Genomic DNA, 26,873 nt, shown 5'->3' on the forward strand with positions numbered 1-26,873 from the left:
GGTGCAATTGAATTAGATATTTTAATTAAACTTAAATTTATCTCACTGATAGTGACTGGCAGTGGATGTTTTGGGAAATACACAAGCATTTCACTGAAAACATCAGTTTAAACACAAGGATCTTTCAATATTTCAAACATATTATGGGCACATCAGATAAATGTTATGGGGAAATACTCTTTTCAGTGGTGCCCAGCGACAGGACAAGGGGCAAAGGGCACAAACTGAAGCAGAGGAAGTTCCAGCTGAACATGAGGAAGAACTTCTTTACTCTGAGGGTGACGGAGCACTGGAACAGGCTGCCCAGGGAGGTTGTGGAGTCTCCTTCTCTGGAGATATTCAAGACCCGCCTGGACAAGGTCCTGTGCAGCCTGCTGTAGGTGACCCTGCTTCGGCAGGAGGGTTGGACTAGGTGACCCACAGAGGTCCCTTCCAACCCCTACTATTCTGTGATTCTGTGACTCTGTGAGGTAATGAGGTGACAGAGCACAGAATATCCTACAACACAACATTCGCCACATATGACTGTCCCTGCAAGTCCTGTGGTTTAGGAAGCCTCAAAAACATAGCGTCCGGTCTACCTCCCTTTGTGTTATTTTCTGAAGATGCTTTACTCATAACCGTAGGAAATAAATAGACGTGATCAGGGACCAGGAAAATTGAACAACAGCAAAGTTTGTATCACTACAAAAATATTCACATGTATTACATGAACTAGAAAGGGACCGAGATTTGGCCAAAACAAGTGGAATCTATGATTTATTGGAAATCTAGGAATATTTCCGCCTTTTTAAAGTGAAATGTATCAGTTTGAGTAGCACCAGCTTGTTTTTATTGTGTAAATTGACTCTGTGGATTGAATTATTTTTTGTCAAGTTTTGTCAATCTTCCTGGCCTGTTTTACACAATTTACGCACAGTTAATACATCATTCATCAACTCCATGTAAATGATGGGATTTTTTTTCCTGCTTGCTACTCCTAATGTCACGCAATAATGTCTGCCCAGTTCTGACTAAATTATCCAGCTAAATTTTTAGGTGTATGTGTGTATTAAGTAGTACAGCATTTTGTTTCTTCATTCCTTCAGTTCCTTCATCTTTTGTTATTAGTTAATAACAGATCTTTGTCAGCTGTGGGTGTATTCACTGTGAAGAGTCTTCTTTTAAGTAACAAAATGATCCCAAATACTGTGTGTTATGCAATGAAGATAATGTATATATATTAAGAATATTTACACGCAGTGAGTTTTAGAAAAATGAAATAAGGATTTGTCGTTTTCTCTTCTTGGAGAGGTTAGGAATTTCTTGAATTTGAGCTGGCTATGTCCTGTTCCCCGAAGGCATAAATAAAAGGTTCAAACTGATAAGAGAGCAGAACTACCAAATAAGATACGTCTCAAGAGCAAATCTGGCATCTGAACAGCTCTGTCACAAGCGCTAGGAGCAAGACGTGCTGTCTTCCCACTCCAGGCCAGGGGTCTGGGGCAGCCGGGTCAGTGGCCGCGGTTCTGCTGCCTCGACATCCACAAGGACCACTCACTGCTCCGCCAACTCGCCTGCCGCCTCGTAGGAGGCTGAGCTGGAACCTGGACTGAAGCATATGTCTGTCCGTTCTCAAAAAGCAACAAGCCATTACGAGTATCCAAGCAAACTATTTAGGGAGTTTCTCGACGGTGGAATGGGATTATTGCCCAAATATCAAACATCAAAGGGTGGGGTGCTTCAGGTAGCCATACCTAACAACTATTAAATGCTCAGTTTATAGATAATGAGATGTCTCACTATTCACATAATGCACAGCAAATGCACAAGCTTAAGTGCATCAGTAAATCCATTTTGATATCAGTAATACATAAAATCTGGTATATATTTTAACTGATGTTAAATTATGTAGGGACAAGAAGGGAATCATCCACACAGAATACGAAGCAGTCAAGGCAGTGCAGGAGCACTTATTATTTTAGAGGGTCTGCAGGTGTTATGAGTGCTTGACTCTGCATTTGGAAAAGCATTGTCCTTTCTCCAAGGGACATATCTGATTACAGCCAGGTATTTATAAAACCTCCAGCTCCAAAGTACTTGAGAATCTTCAGCAAGTTAAAAAGGACAGTACTACTATGTGTACTTACATCTCTTTTCATGCCATGCTGTATAGGATCTGAATAATCCACTTTTCTACATATGGCAGTAAGCCTGGGTAAGAATAAGGATAAATTTGCATGCTAAAGAAACAAGATTAGACTACTGATATCATACTAGAAATAGGAAGGCAAGACCCCCCATAATTATGTTTCTTCCACATCTGTATTTTCATTAATCAACCTAATGAGTCTTTTTGTTAAGAAGGGGGGGAGTGTGACAGAAGGGCACAGTTCATACTATTGACTCCTATTAAGCCAGTTTATATAACCAGAAAAAACCAGACAAACTTCTGAAAATATAAGCACATCTTCAGATCTGCTTTCAATGCCATCACTGGCTGCGTAAACGTTATGTAAGAAGAGGCTTAATGTCGTTCCCTCTAACCGTTAGGAAATCCAGCAAGAAGCTTCTGGGGCTTAGCGTTCAGAGGTGAGGGTTAGGACCTCTGCAGCTCTTGAGGTGCTGTGGGCAACACATAGTGGCAATATTGTGATGACGTACTATGGACATGAAGTACTATATGCTTCATTCAGGTGCCCTGGCCATCTGCAGTGGACAAATGCACTGCAGATGAGCAGAACTTCACAACGTAGCTACAGCAAGGTGACTTGCACATATGTCTCCTCATTTTCACAATATACTTTCCTAAATCTGGGTTTGGAGTGGAATGACCTGGAACTGGAGTCATCAGACTGGGAGGAAAACGGGCATGAGAAGAAGTCTGAGAAAGCTCTGGTGACAGAAGGATTTGGCAATTACAAAATTACATTGAAAGGAGAGGTGGAGCAGCAATAAGTAAAAGGGCCAGCATACAACCTAGAGGAGTGAGAAGTAAAATAGAAGAGGACATTGCAAGTCTCTGATGCCACTTTCCTCCAAATGTTCATTGAATTGGTGCAATCTACTCAGAGAGTATTTTTAGGACTTTAAATAATTTCCGTTTTGCTCATGCGCTTTTTCATACTCTGGTTAAGTAATGAAGTTTTATGCAAGCAAACATCTGTGGATGCCACGCTTCAATCCAAATGTGCAAGTATTTGCTTTGGATGTGTTAGACCACTCATCTGCATAGGTAGCAGAACAATACCAGGTAACCATTGCAATAAGAATATAAAATACAAAAATTATGAATGGTCTCAAGTATATTTACAGTAAAGTCTTTTAATGAAAATATAGCTGAATGGCTCTAAATAGTGACCAAATCTGATGAGCTTGTGATTTGCAGGCAGATATTGAAGAAGTATGGAAAGAAATAGTCCTAGAGTAAATTGTTTTCTGTAGGTTTTTTTTGCAGCATAACCTTTTCTCCAGCTCTTTGGACATATTGGATTGTAACACATCTCTAGTACAAAAAAAAGAAGAGATACAATATACTGTTTTATCTATAAGAATCTAGGAACATAGTTTAAAATAACCAATTATCAGAATTTATCTAAAGCTTGGCTCGGGTTTTCTTTTGGGTATGAAACTATTGTACCAACTTTTATGTGCATGCTAAAAAAGAGAAGGTATGAGGCATAAGTGTTAAAATTAAGTACCTTGCTTTTCGTTGAGATTACGCACCAAGGCCCCAGGGGAATCTGGTGAATCTTGCTAATTCTGGCCTCAAATCCATAGTTCTTGTTAAGCAGAGAATGGTCTTTTTTACGAGATAAACCAGTCTAGGTTCAAAAGTTTGCAGTGATGGAGAATCTAACAAGTCCCTCCCGGCCTGTGCAATGTTCATACCCCTTATTTCTAATCTGCATATTTCAAAACACAGCTTTATGATACTGGGTCTTGTTATGCCTTTGTCTGCTGGATTAAAGAGTTCTCAAAGCATTCCTGAAGAATTTCCTGAATGCTTTCCAATTTTTCAAAATCCTTTTGAAGGTGTGGATACTGGGGCTGGACACGGTATTCCAGCTGACAGTTGAGTTTCATTACCTTGAAGTAAGGATTAACTGAGAAGTCAAAACTACATAACTCGGTGTAGTGACATTTCACCTTTGGTGACCTGGGTTTAAATTTGTGTTTGGTCAGTAATGGAAATTGTTTTGCTAATCTTATCCTAGCCCCTTCTGACGTTTTTCCATATCAAAAAGGAATCGCTTTCATTGGCATAATTTTCTTCCCTGACTAAGGACAGGCGTAGTGCTGGGGTGGCTCAACAACAGGTTTGAACGGCAAGGACACACTGACAGAGCTGTTGGCTCCCGTGCTCCCAGGCACAAGCGTGTTCTGAGCAAATGCTGTGTGCATATGAACCGCAGCCGCTCGCTTTCCCCTGCTCTACCCGCAGGCACAGCCGGCACAGACCCTGGCAGGATCCTTGCTCCCTTTTGCTTGGTGGTCCTGCCTGAACGACAGAGAAGGAAGCAATTTTCTTTACAGCCTTAGAATGAAATGATATTTCACAGCTGCAAAATTATATAAAGACTTGAGGCTTACAAGCTGAGCAACAGGAAGCAACCCAATTTTAAAACTGCTTTTGCACCATAGAATATTGCCAGCAATATGGAGCAAAGAGAGTGAGATGCTTCCAAATGCCTTTTCTTCAAGAAGTTAAAAAAACTGAGACTACATACCAAGTATTTAGGCAGTGATGTCTTCCAGAATATGAAGAGATAGAAAGGTAGGTCAGGAAGGAAGGAGACACAAAAAACCCCTATCTTAAAATAAATGTAGTTGGTGCAAATTAGTACAATGTAGATGTACATATATGGGGGCTTAGATAGACTCACTAATATGTAAATACATATGCATTAGCATACGCATAGCTGTAGTCCTGATACAGAGCTTTTTAATTGACATGAAAGCATTTTTTCACTAGATGCTAACATTAAGACATAGCTGTTGGGATTCATCTGACCTAATTTTAGCTTTCAAAAAATCAGTAATCTACTTACAGTCAGTCACCTAGATCCCCTGTTATGACTGGCAGAAAGAGAAAAATGTCTCTAGAGAGTTACTGATGCCATAGACTTACACATCTTCAGAAGAAATTATTTGCCCTGTGAAAGTGCTTCTTTCTCTCCATTGAGTACCAAAAAAGCTGGAAAAGCCCTTTCTATTTGGTGCTTAATTGTTAGAAAACTGAAGTTACACAGTTGTGATGGACACCCCACCCATGCAAATTAGAAATGAATATGGATATTAATGGCTACACTCAGAAATGTTTAGTCAAAGCAACAAATAATCGTCAGCTCCTCCGTAGCACATTTTTAATATGGTGATCCCCAGTTTTGTGAAGAAAATAGGATGAGAAATTGTTAGAAGACATGTATAAGAGCTCTGAAATAAAATCTATGTTAATTACAAGAGCTATTGATGTACCTGATGTTCATAAGATGTGATACTAAACTAATACTCCAGCAGGGACATCAAGGAAGAGAGATTTAATACAATTGTAAACTTATTAGTGGAGAAGCGTAAATGAACTCTATTTTTTGAGTCAAAAAGTCCTGTAGCACATGGGATAGCCTAGCCAAACTCCTGTTTGGAAAGTTATGATATGCTAGCTCCATCTGTTTTACAGTTCTCCTAAGAAAAATCATTTGGTTGCTGAGGGGTTCATGTCCTTTGGTAGCAGAAGACATGCACATCACCTAAATACTCTCTAAATTCTGGCATGGTACTCTTAAACTGAGCAAAATGAATGCATTATTAGTCAAAATCAGAGCTAATGGTAGGCCTGGGCCAGTTGCTTTGGCAGGATAATACCATGGAAGAGAGAGGAGGGAATGAAACAGACTCTACCTATGCCAGAGATCTAACCTGGATGTTTCCAATGCTTTTCTGAGAAGAGAGCTGGGATGTGGGAAGTTGTCGTGCGGTCCTGGGCTGGAAGAAGCCCAGCTGGGCTCAGTTTCCCTGTCCCCCTGGAAGCACCAGGAGCAGCAAGCCTGAACCACTACAGCTTTCCCTTGGCTCTTTCTTTATCCTTCTTATGTTCCTGCCTACTATTCCTCTCCTGTCCGTGAGAGGAATGCCAGCTCTTGCCCCACACCACTATCCTTGGAGTGGCAAAAATCAGCTTTGCTTGCACAGCTGAGACCTCAGAAGACATCTGTGGTCATTAAACCCTGACAGTCTTGAAGTGTGCAGGCGCAACATGGAGGTGTAAGCGTTTGGCATGGGGAGCTCTGTCGAAGAGGATGAAATATTCCTGCGTGCAAAAACATTTTTTTATTCAAACTGATGTATTCTATGCTGTAATGGCAACTTTTTTGCTGTTCAGATGACCTCTAATTTACACTAATCAATTTTAAAATCCCAAACAAAATGGTGTTTTGAGTCAAAAGATCAATTAATATAAAATATATTTATAATTTTGTTTTGTTGTAAATGGTAATTTCATAGCTTTCTGAAAAAAATTGCAAAAATACCAAAAGAGAACATTTTTAACAGATACATCATTCTGTTTCAAAGTTTCTATTTTTTCCCAAGTCTGTTCAAAACTTCCTGGAGAAAATACAAGGTTATTCTTCAAGCAGAAACGTTCCTTTACAACGTTTTCTTTTAAAAAGCTCTTGATGATATGTATTTGGATTTCTGACCAGCTATTGCCTTAAATCATTTCGTCACTGAGTACAGTAAAAAGCAGCCTCACTTGATGGAAAAGAAATAACATCCAACCAGCCTCATCTGGAAGAGTATTAGTGGTAGCAGAGATCTGCAAGGCATTCATTTGGCTAACAGAAGATCTTCAAAGTTTGTGAAGTAGAAATTGTTCCTACTTCAGAAGGAATAAAGGTAAAAAAATGGCTTCTAATTCAGATTAAAGGAAGAGCATGAATGAATTGCTTACTTTCTTGCCAAATAGTGTGTGATAGGAGTTAAGAGCTCTCACAACTGGAATAGATACTGAGAAGGTGGTCAAACACTGGAACAGGCTTCTGAGAGAGGTGGCCGATGCCTCAAGCCTGTCAGTTTTTGAGGCATTTGGACAATGCCCTTAACAATACACTTAAACCTAGTCAGCACTGAAGTGGTCAGGCAGTTCAACTAGATGATTGTTGTAGGTCCCTTTCCAACTGAAATAATCTATTCTATTCTATTCTATTCTATTCTATTCTATTCTATTCTATTCTATTCTATTCCATTCCATTCCATTCCATTCCATTCTATTCAGTAAACTAAGCAAAACAGTACATAAAGCACCCTTGGACTTTCTTTCGGGGAGTTTAAGTTTCGTGTGTATGCTAAATTCTCACAATTATAAAAACAACAGTATAATGAACTTTATATGTGTATGCTCACTATTCTAACTGCACTATACTTTTCAAAATATATGTCTGTATGCAGTAGATTTTCAGAAGCCATGATGGTTAGCTTATTGTCAGCTGCCATTGAAGGCAATAGTAAATCTCCCCTGGTTAGAAACAGAACTAGGGCAACACTGAGCACATCTGGGAATACCACCTGTGCTGTGAAAACAGTGTAAGTGATAATTCACTGCGCCCCAAGAGGAAACATTTTGTGATTTCAGTTTCAACAAGGCCGAGTGCCAGGTCCTGCACTTTAGTCACAACAACCCCACGCAACGTTGCAGGCTTGGGGAGGAGCGGCTGGAGAGCTGCCCGGTGGAAAAGGACCTTGGGGTGTTGTTTCTCGTTGAACATGAGCCAGCAGTGTGCCCAGGTGGCCAAGAAGGCCAACGGCATCCCAGCTTGGATCAGGAATAGTGTGGCCAGCAAGAGTAGGGAGGTGATCGTGCCCCTGTACTCGGCCCTGGTGAGACCACACCTCAAGTACTGTGTTCAGTTTTGGGCCCCTCACTACAAGAAAGACATTGAGGGGCTGGAGCGTGTCCAGAGAAGGGTAATGAGGCTGATGATGGGTCTAGAGAAGCAGTCTTAGGAGGAGCGACTGAAGGAACTGGGGCTGTTCAGTCTGGAGAAGAGGAGGCTGAGGGGGGACCTTATTGCTCTCTACAGCTATCTGAAAGGAGGTTGTAGTGAGGCGGGTGCTGGTCTCTTCTCCCAAGTAACTAGCGATAGGATGAGAGGCAATGGCCTCAAGTTGCATCAGGTGAGGTTTAGGTTAGACATTAGGAAAAATTTCTTTACTGCAAGAGTGGTCAGGCACTGGAACGGGCTGCCCAGGGAAGTGGTGGAGTCGCCATCCCTGGAGGTTTTCAAACAATTTGTAGATGTGGCACTTTGGAATATGGTTTAGTAAGCATGGTGGTGTTGGGCAGATGGTTGGACTTGATGATCTTAGAGGTCTTTTCCAACCTAGGAATCTATAATTCTGTGATTTGCCCATGTATTATTAGTATGTAATTAGCTGAGCAGAGGATGGGAATTTAGATCTCCGCACAGTGCAAAAAGTGTAAAAAGCATGCTAACAGAGTGAAAGAGAAAGGGGGAAGATGGACTATCAATAAACTCTTTCAAGGATGTCAGCACCATGAGATATTAATAATCTACCTCAGATTTCCAAAGACAGAACCTGTGTACCTGCACTAGTCACAGCACGGGAGCTCTCTCTCTCTAGTTTAGACTCCTTATTTACTAATCTGAATTGGGTGCTGGAAGAAGGTAACTAGTCTTTTAAAAATTTGACTTCAGTCCTCCAATGTACAAACTGGAAAGTCCACGTGCTGTGAATCCTTGGAGTGAACCCTAATTACAAATCAGTGCAGCGTATTAAACTAAATAGGGCTCTTTCACTCCATCTAGAGCCAGACAGGCTTGGTTTTCAGCTTAATAGACGCATTTAACAAAAAAACTCTATAGGAAAGGGATGCTTTTCCATCCGGAGAGTAATTAAATCTACCGTTTTGGCTTTACTCCATCTAGTGGCAACCGGGCAGACATTCTCCTCCCTCCTTCCATGCAGCAGCAACAACGCGTGAGGTATGGCTAAAAGTCCGTGTTGGATGTGCACAGTGTTGCTCGGGAACATTTGCAGCAAGTGAAGCGTGGAAGAAGTCGATGAATGGGCTTTGATGTGATGAGCACTGACACAACATGGTTCCCATCACACCACACCACCCGTGGTACAGGAGCCTGGTGCGGGAACTGCCAGAGAGAAAGCAGGAGGAGATAGCGCCTGATGTGGATGGAAGCAAAGGCCCACTGAGTGCGTGTAAACATGGGGTGTTATGTTAGAAAGGTTTGAGACAAATGCATTTGTAGCTTCTGCTACAGGAAGAGACAGATTCATTCATAGCCAAATGTGGCCTGGAGTCCTCAGTCAAAAATCTTTGATCAAATGTGGTTTCCCTGGCGTGCTGGAAGAAGACCAGTTCTGTACAAAGTCTTCTGGGTATTCGTGCAGCAGTCCTTGCTTCAAATTACTGTTTTATCTGATGCTTTACCTGAGCTTGCAACCCTTGAGTTTCCATGGAATTTTCCAAATAGGACAGATATCACGGGAACGTAATGCATCTCTGACTGCATCCAGGTCTGCGCTCAGAAGCAAAGGATCATCTCTGGGCCCATCAGTTGTCACATTAACTTCCCCTAATACAGGGTTGGATTTTGTGTTGGATTTAGACACATTAAATGGTCTGGGCGAAGTGTATCCAAATCCAACACAACTGCAACACACATATTATAGGAATGTTTAAATACCATTGGGATCTGTAAGCTTTAACTGAAGTTTAAAAATTGATTATATATCTATGTGCATGTACACACACACGTATACACACTATGTATATTGCTATCTGTATACATATACATAATGTAGCTGTTTCTTAGAGGTCTTAGTAAAGGATCTGGGTCTCATTCTGCTGTATTTTGTATAATGGACAATTAAAAAGCAGTCCTTCTGAGCTTTTGGATGAAGGCAGATATAGGAAGTCATCTTATATGACCCCTCTATCAATCAGGGTAAGAAAAAACTCTAAATGTAGTGAGATAATTTCTCTAAAGCATCACTGAATCATGCCTCTGTTTTCGTTCAAATCATATAGTAATTAGTAAGTGATGATCTGGTTTAGAAGAAAGAACATATTGTTTTTGTACACTGTGCTTTGTGTACTGTTTGGGCTAAATTAAGACAAATAACCAAGACAATATTTTGCTTTGATATCAGTAAATATTGGCATTAAGAAACCATTGCCCCATTATTTTTAATGGGAAGAATTCAGTCTAAACCTTTTTTTCATCAAGTTAAGGAGGTGATGTCATATGGTAAAGGCTGGATATTCAAAATAAATCACTAACAAGTCATTTTGGCCGACCAGTATGTGTATCAGATATGCAATTGAACATGTCTGGAAGAAAATGCATTATTGTCACAAGACTTAGGAGTCAGAGCCTGACGAGTTTGTATATCTTGCAAGCAGTTACACAAGTAACCAGACATTTCCTGCACAACTCAAAATTCTTCAGGGAATGTCCTAGACTTTGTAGCAAACAACCTTGGATTACACGCTTAGACCCTGATTCAGCACCCACTGCTGAGTGTTTCTCTCTCTTCCCGTAGAGCCCCGCACGACATGCTTGTCAAATGTGCGTTGTAAAATCCATTGCAACATCCAAAGCGAGCCAGTAACTGAGCATTATGCATTAGGGTATTCCGCAGCTCCATTCCCAGAGACACAGCAGCTAATAATTACAGGCCTTCTGCTGTACTTCCCTCGGTCTCTGATCGTGAGTGTCCCGGAGGATTTAGAGCCCGGGGAGCTGGACCCCCTGGTCAACCAGAGGCAGCTCCGGTCCCCTGTGCTCATTCCCTCCATTGCAGATGCCTGCCCCACGTGGGGATGGCTCCAGCTCCACACCCATGGCCACCGGCAGCACAGGGAGATGCTCTTTTGTCCACTGCTGGGCTTCAGCCTACACATAGCAGGTCACAGGTGTGTGGTTGTCTGGCTATGGGTGTCTGGCCCCGAGGCAGATATCCTGGAGGATGAGTTCATCTCCCTGTGAGGAGGATGTGGGAGATTTAAGTGCTTCACAGGCAGTGCATGATATCCAAAGGTTCTGAGGGCAATTACAAAAGGTCCTGTTAATTTGATCTGCCATAAATCCTAACAGGTTTTATCAGTGGGAGATGTCTAAAAATAAGCTCCTTACCCTTTCTCACAAATCACCTATGATTTTTTTCCCTAATTTCACTACCTAGCCATGTGAATTGACAGAAAACAGAGTATTGGTGGACAAATTAGACCTTTTCCTGATGACAACATAGCAGAGCTCCCTCCAGAAGAGGAGCTGTGCCAGTATCAGCTTGGTTTATGTAAGACTCAATTTTTGCAGCAGGGTTACTATGGATCTACCCTGTGGAAAATCAGACAGATGTGTAGTGTCTGGGTGGAAATAGGAGCCTTCCTTTCTAATCGACACTGCAGTGATACCCCAGGCACGAATTAGACCGTAGGCAGGGCATTTCTCATGCTGTAAAGTCTGGAGGTGAGTGAATATTTTCACAACCAAAGTGAAGCTGGGGGAAAAAATAAATAAATAAATAAAAAAGCTGGCATGTCTCCAGGAAGCTCTGTTTTTCATTTCACCTGAACTGTTTAGAATTTTTACAACTGAAAATTGCTTCTTTCCATCTGTGAAGCATTTGCTTCTTGGAAAAGATGCACAAAGCCAAGACATGAAAGACATTTGAAATAAATAAATAAACTAATGCATTCTTTGGAGAATCCATGCTGTTTCCCTACTGCTCCCCATTTTCTCGTGAAGACCTCTCCACAGATGGAGGGCAGCCACAGTCTCAGCAGTAATGAAGGATGGAAAATAATTCCAGTTAAGTAAATTACAGTAGCTTATAAGTCTGCAGTCTTAATAAATTCTGTTTCTAAAGGGTAGGCCATGAGCTAGTTTAGTAAGGGGAGGGCATCTTTCATATATAAGCATTCATAAATGTTATAATTACCAAATAATAGTTTACCTAGTATGATTAGCTGTGGATAGAACTGCCTGCTACAAACATTTCAGGCAGGAATGACATGGAGGATGTCAAGGCAGGCTGCAGCATCCACTGAAGGAACGACTCAGGTCTGTACTCCTGCTGATGATAAGGTAGCTGAAGACTAACAATTTTATACGGCTTGGTGGAGACAGAGATACAACACCACATTTCTCTGGTCTTTCTGTAACCTCCCAGAGTTTACAAGTACCCAGTAACAAGAATAAAATTGCAATGGTGGCGTATAGTCATCTTCAGACCTCTTCACTCTGCTCTACAACTGCTATCAGGATCCCTCCTTGAAAGGCATCACACAAAAATTTAACCCAGAGACATTTCTGAACTGAAACTGTGTCAGGTAATTGAGGAATTTTCTGCTGCCCTGTGATCTGAAATGATTGCAGTAAAACAGAGAGAAGGGTCTGCAAGCAAGGACAGCAGCGAGGGCAGATACTTGCTCAGACAGAATCGAAGCCTTTCCACTGACCGCGGATGAATGTTTCTGGCTCATGCCGGCTGCGAGCCTTATCCTAAATTTTTCTCCCTGGAAAGGAGTTGCCAAGTGTCCTTCTACATGCTCCTGGTAGTGACAAAAATCAGTTGGTGACAGCAATCAAATTCTATCTGCCCAGACACAGGGATCTGTGTAGGCTAAGGGTTTTGCTGGATTTGGATTCAGAAAACAAATGTTGCATTAGCAGGCAACAGAAAAAGTGCTTGGGCTGTCCTCTCTTAAAGTGATTAATTATTCAATGTGACTAAAGTGATTAATTATTTAATGGGACTTTTCTTAATTGTTGCTTAGCCGCTCTGAAATAGTGGAAGGAGTTATTTTGGAAAATTGCACTCTGTTCTACTAACTGTCAGGTAGGTTGATTTGCAGTTAGACAGTGGCACCAGCCTCCATGGTCCACCAAATTGGAGGCCACATTTCCTGCATGATTTGTATTGCTGGAGCTACAGCTGGGTTGCGTTTGAAGAATGCAGGAGAGGAGACAGGTCCAGTAAGAGCCTGAGGAATCCGCTTTTTCTTGAGGTTGAAATCTTGGCTGGCTATGAAGAGCCCACAGAAGATTTGCTCCCTGCTATGTAACTACTCTGGAAAACAGAAAGCATGGGATCTGATCTCCTTTTGAAGCTCATACACTGCTGTTAAAATAGACTCTAGAGTAAATGTGTTCTAAAATCTTTTCCTCAGCTCACAGGAATTTTGGATAGACAAACTATCAAGCTTTGAGCAAAAAAAAAAAAAAAGAACAGAAAAACCATAAAGGCCACGCATTTGATCGCAGGCCTAGCGAGGCGGTGTGCTGTAGATGAGTTTGCAGACCTCAGTTCTATCACTCTGCGATAGTCAGTGCTATCAGGCTCTCCTTGACGTGTTACACAAAAGGGCTGCAGCACACAAAGCCTGGAACACATCAGTTTACAGATCCCGAGAGGGTCCTGTGGAGTCTATTACTTTGATGAAGTGGTATTTAAAATTACATTACCCAGCAGTTGTTTAACCCTCCAGATGTTGCCCCTGTGGAGTGTTTAATATGACGTGAAGCGCTGGTAGGCTAGGCCATAATCTCATGTCATCTTTTCAGCAGGTCACATCAGGTCTTACTATCTTCTGCTAAATCAATACAGGATGACCTGACACAGCAATTTTCCTCTCTGCTCTTCTTTTTTCCAATAGTGAGTAGAAAAAGCAGACGGGGAACAAACATCCAAAAGAACAGGAAAAAGGAAGGAGATCTGAAAGCAAGCAAACTCTAAGTAACTTTTGTTCAGCTAGGTTGGTGTTTTTCCCCAGTTAACAGCCCAGATAAAGCAGCCTGGTGCTGCCATCTGCTGTTCCTCCTGCTTTTGACGTTGCCCACCTTTTTGAGCGCATCAGCAAGAAGCAGCTAAAAGGAAGTCAACATCATGAATAAATAAACATTAATTCTAAAGAGAAATGGTCAAAGAGCCTATAACAAAAGAAATCCCACTTAACCTGTAATTTCTGGCAGCGTTTTTGAATCTTTGTACCACACACTAATTCCTGTGGTCACCAAAAAGATGAGTTCAGTTACTTTTCTTTCCTTATGATCAACTTTTAGAAACATTTACTCAGAAATCTCATATGGCTTACAAGGACCCGATGCTCCGCAATGTTTTTCATGGTTTAGATATTTGGGCCACAGACATTTTTTTTACAGAGCTGGCTGGCTTCCAAAGTCACTGAAAGCCAATGGACAGACTTGCTTTGATTAGCGCAGGGCGTTTGTTAGATCAGCTCTGCAAGGAGGACACTTTCTGTCTGAAGGCTTGACACTCTCTAAAGAGTGTCTGGGGCTGCGGACTGGGGTGTCAGAAGCTTTGAAGAACGTGAACCATATCCCTGTGTTCATTGGAAGGAATTCAGTTGGCACACGACTCGCCTCATCACCCACCATTACACTGCCTGGTACCTAGCTGGGCTGTGGCTCTGCCAGTATCTGCATTAAAACACAGTCCTGGCACTTTTTCTGCTTTGGAGGGAGAGATGGAAATGAGGGGTAACTTCTTTTTGTTTAGTTATAGCACAAACAAACTTGAACTTTTATAAACTAAGGTCATTGACATTCAGGACACTGAAAAACAAAAACCTTTTACCATTATTACACAAAACTCTATTTTTTCCCCTCTGTCTTTTTATTTTTGTGTGAAAACCTATTTGCACTTCTCAGCCAAATCTTTACCAAAGGTATCAACAGGGCTGAGATTTCAGCCCTTGCTGACCAGTGTCAGCACAAATGTGATGGCTCTTACTGTGATTATATCTGTGGAGAGTTTGTGCTTAGAAGGTGTAACAGTTTACTGGCATCTATTTTAGGGAAGTTTTTGAGATTCGAGTATCAAGGGTGTAGACATGAACTGAACTCGCTGTGCCAGCACAATAATCTCTTGGCACATGACTGCAGCCACAGAAATCAATGCGAGCATCATTCTATCACATTTGAAAGGATTGACCACTCACTGTTTGAAAATCCTGTGTAGGAATGTAAAGCAAATACTACAGCACACGACAGCCCAGGAATGGATGTCTGTCACACCAAATCCTTGACAAGGGTGTTTTCCATCATCTGGCTTCACCTTCTGCTATTCTGACAAAGTCCTATGGAGTGAAATCTTCGTCTTGCAACTGCTTTAGCATCTCCTTGCCTGATGATCATAGCAGCAGTAAAGCAGCATCTAGTGTTCCTTGAGGTTCTTTACTGTAATCAATAAAGCTGGAGCTTGGGTTCTTAACCAGAGTTATGCTGTAATTTCTAGGTCTGAGGAATAATCCTTCTCACCTTTGCAGGTCCACCTCCTCCGCCACTTACCTCTTCCAAAAATGCAAGGCTTTGGGTGTCCTTTGGCAACAAGGAGCACAGGCATCTTTGCATCCTTTCAGGATGAAGGAGCTAGACTCGAAAGAAGCATTTTGTGTGTGCATGTATGTGCTTAAATTAAAAGACTTAGGCAAGCTAAATGAGCAGACCCGTGCTTACAGAGTGGCAGACCTCGTGCTGCAGGTGTGTGTCAGAACAGACTTCCATCCTGGGAACTGCCCAGTGTTGAGGGGCAACCACCACTCCAGTTTTGAGACTGAAAATGTGCTGCCAAAGACTCAGCAGACCCAGACCAGGCTTAGAAATGGTACTAACACACTCACACTTCATTTTAGTCTCTCGCTTCTCCTCACTTCCCTCCTGTTCTTCTTGTTGAGCCCAAATATCAGCAGTTAACGTAGGCATTGGTGTGATGCAAAATGTAAAGTGAATTGCTGATAATATAAATCTGAAATGCAGATACGTGGAGATACATTTAAAGACGGAAAACTTCTTCGGTATATTTGAGTTGCAGCTGGTACATGAGTGAATGGGGAAGAAATAATATTTTCAACTCGTCTTACCAGACTCCCAGTCCCGGGGCCAGCTGTGCTGGCAACAGGACAAAAAACATCGGCCTGGGGCTGGAGGTTGTGCTCACATCTCCTGGGAGCACCCGCGAAACAAAAATCACCATTACTGGGATGGTGCAGATGTAATTCATGTTATTTGCACATTCATGTGTCCTTGATCAGTGCTTTGTGGGGGAGAGAGAGGCCACACGCAGGGAGCAGGCAGTTGTTGGGCGTATGGCAACTGTAGCCCAAATAAACGTTCGCCTTTTCAGGCCAGGCATACTCCAATCGCCAAAGCAACCAGAAACAGGTGTTCTGACCTTTTAAAATCAATAGCATCACTGTCCCCACTTCTTCCTGGGGACAAAGAGTATTTATAAAACCATATTTTTCTGGATTGTATTGCATGGTTCAGTTTACCTTTTGGTATAAAGGTCATATTTAAATGGTGTGTGTATAATAAAGAGAATTCACTCACTACTTTACCAAATTTTGATCTCATCTGACCTGACAATTCCCACTCTAAGACTGATATTTTTGGTATAATTCTTGTCAGAGTATCATTTTCTGAGCATAAAAGGTTCAAAAGGTTTAAGCTGCTGTTGCCACTGCCCTGTATCCAACAGAAGAAATATATTTTTACTGCAGAGGAAAAAGGCTTGTTTCATGCTTCTCACATATTATCTTTATTAAACATTTGGGCAGATATGCATCCATCTATTATATTAATACTCTATGGCTTCTTAGTCTGCAAATGCTGGTTGAAAGTTCACGAGAGCAGGCTTTTCTGTGAACTTTCTGTATTTATAAGTTCAGTCACTGCAATAAATCCTGAGACTACTGCCTGCTTAGCAGCATTTTTGCACTGTACCCCAATGGCTAAAACAGGGAAGCTGGGAGCGCTACATCTGAATATTTCAAAACCTCTGAACAGCTTGATTGGAGCTTCATTTTCTTCTTAAATAATGCCAGTTGTTCTGAAGAGAACGTATAATCACAATTATCTGATAGTCCAGTCCTTGGTGGCTAACATACAAAGCTCCACTACCGCTAACAGAGGTTTCATTTGAGCAAAGCTTATTGCAGCATTTTGTAGTTGCTAGAAAAAAAGTGTTCTTTGTGCGTGCTGTAGTTCAGAGCTGTAAGGTCTTTGTGAATGGTTACTCTCAAAGCACTACAGAAGTTCCCCGGTTCAAGGTGGCTCCTGGCTCCTTGGAAAAATGAATGTGGGGTTCCAGCCTGGGAGGAAAGAAAGAAGTGAAGAAGGAGCATCCTTGGGCTAGGCAGAACAGGTCTGCCTAGTGCAGCTCTGCAGCCAGGACCAGTTAGTGCTAAGCTGGTTGAGGAGAAGGAAGAAAGGTGAGTGCTGATCCCAGTAAACACAACGATTATCTATGAATCCAAATTCTCAGTCACAATAAAAGCTCCTCCAGCCTTATTTGTCAGAGCAAAAGGATTTTCGGATTATAAAACCAGGAGTTGCCATGTGGTCACCTAACCACATAATTTAGGACACAGAACATCCTTGAATTTGACCAATTTAAACTTGAGTACGTCTTTCAGATTAAAAAACCCAACAACATCTATTCTCGATTCAAAAATTACTAATGGTAGAAAAGCCACAATAACCTGTTGCGATCCACGCTGGTAGCTAAGTATTTCCCTGGTGAAATGCGTAGCCTTTTCCTTCTGCGCATTTGTCCAGCTCCAGCCACCAGTTCTTTTTATATCTTTATTTGCTATATTGGAAGAGCGTTAGTCCTGAAGTAAATACTTACCATCTGTACCCAGTGATCCTTTAACAGTTTTTGATACGCTTGAAAGGCTGCATGCCTACAGCTTCTCCCAGAAGGTGCTTTCCAGTCTTTTGCTTGCTCTCAGAGCTGTTGCCCGCACTTTGCCTGGTTTTCAGGCAATCTTTTGGAGTGCCTGAAGCAAACACCATGCTTCAGAGCTCAGCACAGGTACGGAGGAAACCAGGCCTCCCTGCCAAAAATGCATATTCCCAGGGGTCGCATTAGTTTTCAACCAGTTTTAGTCCTGGAGTCCAGGCCCAGCTGATGCCCTGGACATGACCCGGCATGTCCTGTTTGAGGTCACTGCTCCCCAGTGGAAGGTGCTCCTGGCACCACGTGCAGCCCCTACGCTTGGTTTCTTCATGTTTGAATTCACTTTTGCCCACCAGATCAATGACTGAGCGCTTCAGACATTATCTTCTAGGGTTCCTTTAGTCCTCATTATGTATTATAACCCTAATCTTTGTAACATCTGCCAATGTTTTAAGTGATGATTTTATTCTCTTACCAGCCCTTAATACTACCTCTGTTACTAGTAGTAAAATTAGTACTGTGCTGTTGCAGAACGCTATCAGAAACAAAGCTGTTCACTGCTGAACTGTTCCATTGCAGAAATGTTATCTTGTATCATCGCTCTTCTGTGCAGTTTCATTTCCCTGAAGTCACACATTATTATTCCCTTCATGTCCAAGATATTATATAGAGTTACTGTGTTGTGTTTTCAGCTCAAAGAGGTCTCTCTCAAGTGATGTAAGGAAGGTTGGCAAATAGAAGTCATTTGCTCTGTTTCTATCATGCGTTTCAGGTGAGAGTGCCAAAATTATTTATTAATTAATCAGCTCCATGAACTAAGTGAAATAATATATTCTGCATGTACTTACTGAAATAACATATTGTACGTAGGTGAAAGGAAAACTACAACAAAGATAAATAAATGTTCTGTAAGAATTTGTGACAGACCATGAAGAGGACCCTGGGAGAAACAGGGAAACAACTCTCTGGTGCCTTGCTGTATTCAGAAAGGCAAATTCACTCTCTTTCTTTCTGAAGCTGGTTCATACTCAGTGTCGGCTCTACGTGTCAACTCCGCCTCTTTTCCCTCTTTCAAATGTTGAGCATCTTTTGGTGTGTTTGATAAGCCTCTATTAAACAATTCACATCAGTGTGCCGAAAAGACGCATATATCACGTAGAAAAAAATCTCATGGCTCTTCTTCCACATGGACTTCTGCAAAAATAACCAGCTACAAATAAGCAGGGATGCATATGTTCCATGATTCATGCTGCAGAACCCAGCATAGACTGTGGGACTGTTGTACAGAATCTGAACTTCCACAGAAGAAAGCCTTACCAGGCGGCCTGATGGCAAGGGAAGCCTTCCCAAACAGGAACTGAACATGAATCAAGTTGGGATGACTCAGATTGTTTTTGTGATTCTGCAGAGAGACAATCTGAGATAATAGCTGGGTTGTGTGAAGTATTGCTATAATTTATTACAATAAAAATTCAAAATACAATGACATATTCTTACTACTGTTGCAAGTTGGGTTTTTATTTTTACTGTGTATATCAAGAACACAGTAATACTTACATTTCTAGCCTCTCCATGTGATTAAACACAAAGAAAAATATTTATAAAAGTCCTCTGTATGCTTTGTAGACAATATGCAAAGTTTCACCCTAACAATCACAGCAACATGCCTTTTGTAGGCTCAGGGAAGTACGTTTTGATAAGAAGGCAGCACTGTCACAGCAGGACTGAGTTACAGCAGTAGGTAGCCAGCCTTAGGACACTGAGGAATTTATAATACAAATGTTACGTACTGAAGCCTGAAGCTTATGACAGAACAACATTTCCTTTCCAGATGGCAAGAAAAAAAGACTGGGAAATATAAGCCTGAGCCTTTGCTTAAATATGTAAATTAGATTTGTGCTGCTTTTGATCCAGAGAAAGAAAGAAACCCAGGCTATTTCTGTTTCACAAAATAGAATCATTGCCCAGGTGTTGTAGCTAGTGTCATGTAGGCAGCTCAAAGTATCAGTACAGCTAAAGGACATCTCTGACGCTTGTGTGTTGTACAGGCAGGTTAAGTAAATGGTTTTAATTTAACCAACGAGATCCCATGACTCAAGGTGAGAAAAAATCTTCTTTAGTGCTGTACTCCACCCTTTGCCAGGAAGCTGCTCCAAATCAAAACTATATTTATCCATTATTTACCAGTTTAGTCAACTGAAGACAAGTTGTTCTGAAAAGAAGTGTTTAAATCAGCCAGACAGGCAGAAAGAGGAATAAGGAAAGGAAAGAAAAAACACAACAGAAATGCATCTAAAATTCCAGGGAAAACCTTTCTGTTGACTTTATCAGGATTTGGCCAAGTTGTGCAGTCAACAGATGAGAATGATGGCTATTAAAATAAGGAAAAGAGACCAGAGACTAAAGAAAGAAGAGGCAGAGACAGGAAAGTAGTGGGAACTTTTGAAGTTCCCATTAAAAAGGGAAAAATGGAGGTCCAGCTGCAAACAAGCAATGGAAGGGAATGAAAACTGAGAAAGTAAAGTAAGAGATGTGTGACCACTGATTTTAATGGATAGAGATGTCAGGGGTTGACCTAGTCTGTAGATTTTCCTGAACAGATGCTAGAGCCACAGGCTGGATTCTGTATGGCTGGGATATTGAAATAGCTGGAAAATTCAGAGAGATTATTCATGTCTAAAGCTTGGGGAAGATCACATCTGGGTAGTAGTCAAGGGAAAGATTTGTCTTTTATTTAAAATTAAGTTCAGTTTGGAAATGATGGGGTAATTTTTGTTACAAAATTATATTTGGGGTCCTCCCTCAGAAAGAATATTTTAATTTGTAATTATGGCCCTGACAAAATGATTTCAGTAGAGCGTAATGAGCGTAGCGGGTATGTATCTGTAATGACCATGAAAGGACAAACTCCGCACAGCAAGCCTTACAGGATTCAGGAAGGACAGAGTCTAAGTTTAACCACAAAGAAATGCAAACATGTTAAGAAATGTGTCTGAAATGAAGTGACTAGCAAATCCTCCAAAAATCAGTCTTTGTGGGAAGAGTAAATGTGGAAGGCATATTGTCTTTTTAATCCATAACAGACTGACACATCTTTTGAAGAACAAACTGCAATTCTTTCTAAACTACGAAGCCTTGAAGGGAGACCAGGCACGGATTTACCAGCCAGGGAAAAGGTCCTTTAGCCACTTTCCTTTCACTCCAGCCAGACCTCCCCACACCGCTCCCATGTCTGTTTTTTAAATAAAAACATCCAAATATGTAGCTAGTAGAGAGATGAGTGAATGACCAATAGATGGGTAGACAGTAGAGAGAGGCCACTTGTCTTTTTCTCCTACAGTTTTCTTGCCATGATGCAGTAGCTTTTTTTCCTTATCACACCTCCCCACTGATGTTCTGTCCTGCTTGAGTCAGCTTCCAGTGCAGTGAATGGTTTCCATTTTTCATTTACCGTACATAGGTAATCATAACTTTCCCTGTGGGTGTGGCAAAGAGCTTGCAGTCTTGACAACCATGTTATAAACGGTGGAAGCACATGATGTCGATGCTCTGGTTAGAGGAACATGGGCCTCCAAACCTTTTCAGGGTTTACAACATAAGACGACCATGTTATCCCAGTCTTGCAGACATGAATAAGGACAGAGATGACTCATGACAATACATATCTGTTACACGGCCCAGATCTAATTTTTCATGGCGACCACTTTCCCGCAGCACATTCAAGTACCGGTGTCCTCGTGAGCTGCAGCATCATCCTCACTTTTGGGGGTCTGCCCGTGTCATGGTGTGCCTCCTGCAAGGCCCCCACACTGCTACCAATGCCCTCGTCAGGCTCAGGCGCCCCAGCACATGTGGACACTGCGGTCTGATCTTTCATGTGAGCAGTATATTGGTCATTCCCCCTCCACGTACACACAAAGGGATTCTTTGAACAAAATAAAGGAATGATCTTGCCAGATGTTCTCAAAATTCTTGGGGAACGTGATATGGAGAGCCTGACTGACAAAAGCTGCCTTTTATGGTGGGGAAACTGTCACAAAGTTGTTCTTCTCCCTAGTGTGGAATTGAATTTGCTGGCACGCTAACCGTTACTTCCCAAGCGGTAAAAGACCACATAGAACTAGACAAAAAGTCACATAAAGCCTTACTACCAAGGGGAAAGAGCAGTCGGTAGCAATCTCCCAAATAGTTACACTTCAAAAATATCAGCTTGTAGGAGTCACAGTAACGTTCAAAACTCCAGCAGCTCCCTCCGTGTGCTCAGGTATTCCTTCCTCCATCAGCAGCTGAGCAGGGTTTTGAGCCAGCAATGTTTCCACACAAATTATTAGTAGTAATAGCAGCAGTAGTAGAAATAGTAATAGCAATAATAATAATAATAATAATAATAATGATAATAGTAGTACTAATGCCTGCCGCTCCCCATCACTGCTCCAGACGGAAGGCTTTGTAAAAGAGTTTTCCAGCAGAGCTGTGCCAGTTGCACACGCAGCGGGCAGAGGCAGAGCACATCTGTCTCAAAGGACGCGCCGCCAGCAGCGGAGGCACTGCCACGTGGAATGCCGGCGTACAAAAAGGCACCAGCAGACTTGCTGCAGGACGCTGTGGGGTGGGAAGGCTGTCCATCCTGGGACCAGAGACAGGACAGCCCAGCAGTAAGCGACGTGCCGCCTCCATCCTGCTGCTCCTGCTTGCCACTCCACACACGCGGCACCACACGACCTCGCTCATTTACCAACACCAGGTTACCAGTGACTGATACGAGCTTTATTTTTCCCTTCATGATGAATGTTTTTATGTTCCCAAAGAGGAATAGAGTGTCCCACTGTAATTTTCAATTGTCATGTCTGTTACTATAAGGCTGGGGGGACGGACCAACCAAAATCACCTGGGACCATGAAGGGTTTTGATGCAGGGCTCCCAAAGCCCAGCTTTGATCTAGTTACCGATGTTTGAAGAGGTGCCTGTCTAAGCCAGCCAGGAACAAACCCAAAGCAGATGCGTTTCCCTGCTCTGAGAGGTGTCCTCCCCTCTCTCAGCTGAACGCAGCACTGCCTCGGGCACCACCAGCTCAGCGAGGACGCAGCCCCAGGCGCCGTGGTGGTGTGGACGGCAGCAGGGCACAGTCGTGTTTCTTACCCCCAGCCGCATCACGCGAGCTGGAGCCCAGCAGCCAGCTCAGCTCAGAGCTACACCGCACCGTGACAGCCCTCCTTGCTCCCCCGGGCAGCCAGCGCTGCTCCAGGCTGCAGGAAAACCATGACCAGACCGCGTGTTTTGCGTTTCTGCTGCCTGCCTGGCCACATCATCAGGCTGTCTCACTTTTAGCCAATGATGTAGACATCAGTGAACTCTGCAGATACCAAAAGACTGTCCTTCCGCCTGTTACGCCACCTCTGAACATGACCCCCCACAATCCCAGACTACAGCCCTTCAAGTTAGCCTTCATTTGTTGGTTGGTGTGCTCCTTTAGATCTGCAGATTGTTTTGATTATTTGAACATCTGGAAGTTGTCACATGCTTTTTTTGACCGTGACCATCTGAAATATTACCCAGCAGGACTTGGGGGGAGACACAGTAAGGAAACAAAAACATCCTACTCGTAAGAACATGTGGCAGGAATTATCAAATGACACCATCCCAAAGGGGAGTGCTATATATCCAAGAAAAGACAAACTTTCTCTCCATCCCCTAAAGCTGGGACAATTGCTTCCAAGAACATCCATTCCAGACATAACCGGGAGCAGTGCTCCCACGTGCGACTCCGAAGCCCAACTTTCCGGCAGGCAGCAGGCTGGAAGGGGGCTCTCCACCGGGCTTTCCCCCCAGGGACCTGCCCAGGCTTCCCCGAGCACTCGCAGTCACATCTGTGTGAAGGCTTCTGCCATCTGTCAGCCTCTGCTTGTCTGCAGAGCCACATCAGAGCTTGATGTACTGGCTTTGCCCCATGGCTGCCACTGTTTCTTCTTTGTTTGGGGCTACTTTTACATTCAGTGGCACAGCACTCCGATTTTTTGTTGTTTAAATCAGTGCCTACAGCTACCAAAGTCAATCTGAGACAAGCCAAGTGTATTGTGATACATTCCCGGCAACCAGTACAGGCTTGGGGCAGACCTGCTGGAGAGCAGCTCTGCGAAGAGGGACCTGGGACTGATGGTGGATGACAGGTTGACCATGAGCCAGCAGTGTGCCCTGGCTGCCAAGAAAGCCAATGGAATCCTGGGGTGCATTAGGAGCAGTGTGGCCAGTAGGTCGAGGGAGGTTCTCCTCCCCCTCTACACTGCCCTAGTGATGCCCCATCTGGAGTACTGTGTCCAGTTTTGGGCTCCCCAGTTCAAGAAAGATGAAGAGCTACTGGAGAGAGTCCAGCGGAGGGCTACAAGGATGATGAGGGGACTGGAGCATCTCTCCTGTGAGGAGGGGCTGAAGGAGCTGGGCTTGTTCAGCCTGAAGAAGAGAAGGCTGAGAGGGGACCTAATATATGCTTACAAATATCTGAAGGGTGGGTGTCAGGAGGATGGGGCCAGACTCTTTTCAGTGGTGCCCAGTGACAGGACAAGGGGCAATGGGCACAAACTGAAGCAGAGGAAGTTCCGTCTGAACATGAGGAAGAACTTCTTCCCTCTGAGGGTGACGGAGCCCTGGAACAGGCTGCCCAGGGAGGTTGTGGAGTCTCCTTCTCTGGAGATATTCAAGACCCGCCTGGACAAGGTCCTGTGCAGCCTGCTGTAGGTGACCCTGCTTCGGCAGGAGGGCTGGACTAGATGACCCACAGAGGTCCCTTCCAACCGCTAACATTCTGTGATTCTGTGACCTAGAAGGAACTCCGTGCAATGCAGCCACGCCGGTTCCCAGGAACTGTCTCAACAGAGACGCACTCCTCTGGTGCAACCTAACAACAAAAGTATTCCATGTTCTTTTCATCGGGATATAAAGAAAGAAGGGTTGGGTTTTTTTTGAATAACAGCTACTGTCAGTTGTGCCCTGCCTCTGTTCCAGCCGCTGACCACGAGATCAGTAAAACACGCGTCGCTCTCGGTAACTTTTAACGAGGCGACCCAGCCCGAGATCAGCCTCAGCACAGGGATCGTCCCCGACTCGCCGCTTCCAGCTCCCGCAGCCCTCTCACAGAGCCTCAAAATGGCAGGGGTCGGGAAGGACCTCTGGGGACCACCAGGTCCAACCCCCCTGCCGAAGCAGGGTCACCTACAGCAGGCTGCACAGGACCTTGTCCAGGCGGGTCTTGAATATCTCCAGAGAAGGAGACTCCACAACCTCCCTGGGCAGCCTGTTCCAGGGCTCCGTCACCCTCAGAGGGAAGAAGTTCTTCCTCATGTTCAGCTGGAACGGCCCGTCCGTGTGTCCTCTCCCCCCCGCCCCCCCGCCGGACACGCGGCGGGAACCACGCCCTCGCGCCGTGTGAGCGGCGAGCGCGCGCTTCCCGCGCTTCCCGCGAGGTGTCACTGCCGCCCCGCCACGGCGCGGGGAGCGGCCGCGGGGGGAGCGGACGGGGGTTGACCTGTTCCCCGCGGGCGCTGGCGCTCGGCCCACGGGGCGGGGGGGCAATAAACCTGAACGGTGCGGCATATTGTCACCTCAGAACTGCCGGGAAAAATGAACGAAAACCCCCAAACCCCAAACTTTTGTTAACACTGGGCTAGTTTGCTTTACTACAGTAAAAAAATAAAGGTTTGGCTTTCTTCCTTTGCTTCTGATTTAGACTTCCCAAATAGTGGGCTGTAATGAATGCCACAAATGTCCCATCCGATAGATTTCTGCGATGAAGATTTTTCACATCCAGCATTACACAAGCCGCAGTAAGCAGTGCCATTCAGAACGCACATCTTTCCTCAGCAGAATTAAGATTTTGTCAGTATTGTACCAGACCAGCACGGATACGCTGGCCGTGCTGGTGCCACCACGTCAGTACTGGTAACAGGGAAAGGAGGAGTATCCAGGAGCGAGCTGCCCCAAGCAGCCCTTTCTGTTCCTCACGAAGGGCCGACGCTGGCTGCTGCGGGCGGCTCCGCTCCGGCACAGCAAGGAGCAGGCAGCCATCACTGCTGCCGTGTGCACCAGACCACAAGGCTTCATTAATGAGGAGTAACGAGCTCCATCCTGGTGCAGGAGCTTTCAGGAACTGGAAAATGATGCACCTTCGATGGGCAGCTTCAGACTTCTTCGCCATGATGAGCTGCTTCTTGTCCATCTTCTTTTTTATTTTTTACACAATGCAATTGCAGCAGCACATTCAGAATCTTTATTTAGATGAAAAATAAGAGCAGTGGGCTCTGCCTGGTTTGAAGGGTGCACAGACCAACATCCTCCTCTCTTCCCAGTGCTCGGCCTTTTACTTCCCAGTGCTGACTCCATCAGGGAGTGCCACCAAACACAGACGTGCGTCCTGTGGTTTCTCACTCCTCTTCTGCTTATTCCTGACGCTTTGCTGGTCCCAGCATTGACCACACAGAGTAGGAGGTCAGCAGTCATCCCTCAGTGTCCTCAGGATATAGAAACTAAGTGAGAGCCTTAACAAATGGCAGATGGTGGGCCTTGAGGTCACTATCACAGCTGTTATTTTTATCCCCTTTTTTGTTTTTATCACTCCTTCTTTCTCTCTCTTATTCCTCTAGGTCTTCTGGCCTCCAAACCCTTGTACTTTTCTTTTTCATTAAAAAACACAAAGTGATCAAAGGCCATTCTCCCTAGTCCATGCTGCTGGTGGAAAGATGGTGCCTTCAAAAGCTTTTGAGAGGCAAAGGTGTGTTCCCAGCACATGGTGTGGTCTGGGGCAGAGGGAGTGGCAGGAGGAGTCCAAACCATCTTTCAGAAAAATCCCAACCTCACCTTACTATATCAAAAGAGTGCCACAGCTGACATCCAGCTAGCAAGCACAATCATACCAGCAGAGCAAAGGGTAACTACGCATTAAAGGCAGCCTTCCAGGTTCCACATCTCTGATTCTAGTGGAAGTACGCTGGGACTGTGGGACAGGAAGAGGGAGTGGGAGATTCCAACAGAGGCACTGACAGGTCAGCAGATGCTCAGCAGTCCTTGCTAGTGGGAATCCCAAAGTGCAGTTCTAACACAGGGACCGTGTTCAGGTAGAGAGTAGAGGTCCATTTGTTTGTCTGTTGTTCCACTAA

General features: G+C 43.8%; 1 protein-coding gene across 1 annotated transcript in view; it reads right to left on the reverse strand.

The window, feature by feature from the left end:
- Window positions 1-16,900: 16,900 nt before the first annotated feature.
- Window positions 16,901-26,873, reverse strand: part of RGS7 (regulator of G protein signaling 7) — a 266,918-nt gene continuing 256,945 nt past the window's right edge. The window contains exon 17 of the mRNA XM_009933299.2: window positions 16,901-17,137. Within this exon, the coding sequence (XP_009931601.2) occupies window positions 16,976-17,137 (162 nt within the window). The 3' untranslated portion in view covers window positions 16,901-16,975. The remainder of the gene's footprint in view (window positions 17,138-26,873) is intronic.

Source organism: Opisthocomus hoazin, chromosome 2 (genome assembly GCF_030867145.1).
Source record: "Opisthocomus hoazin isolate bOpiHoa1 chromosome 2, bOpiHoa1.hap1, whole genome shotgun sequence".
Taxonomy (NCBI): domain Eukaryota; kingdom Metazoa; phylum Chordata; class Aves; order Opisthocomiformes; family Opisthocomidae; genus Opisthocomus; species Opisthocomus hoazin.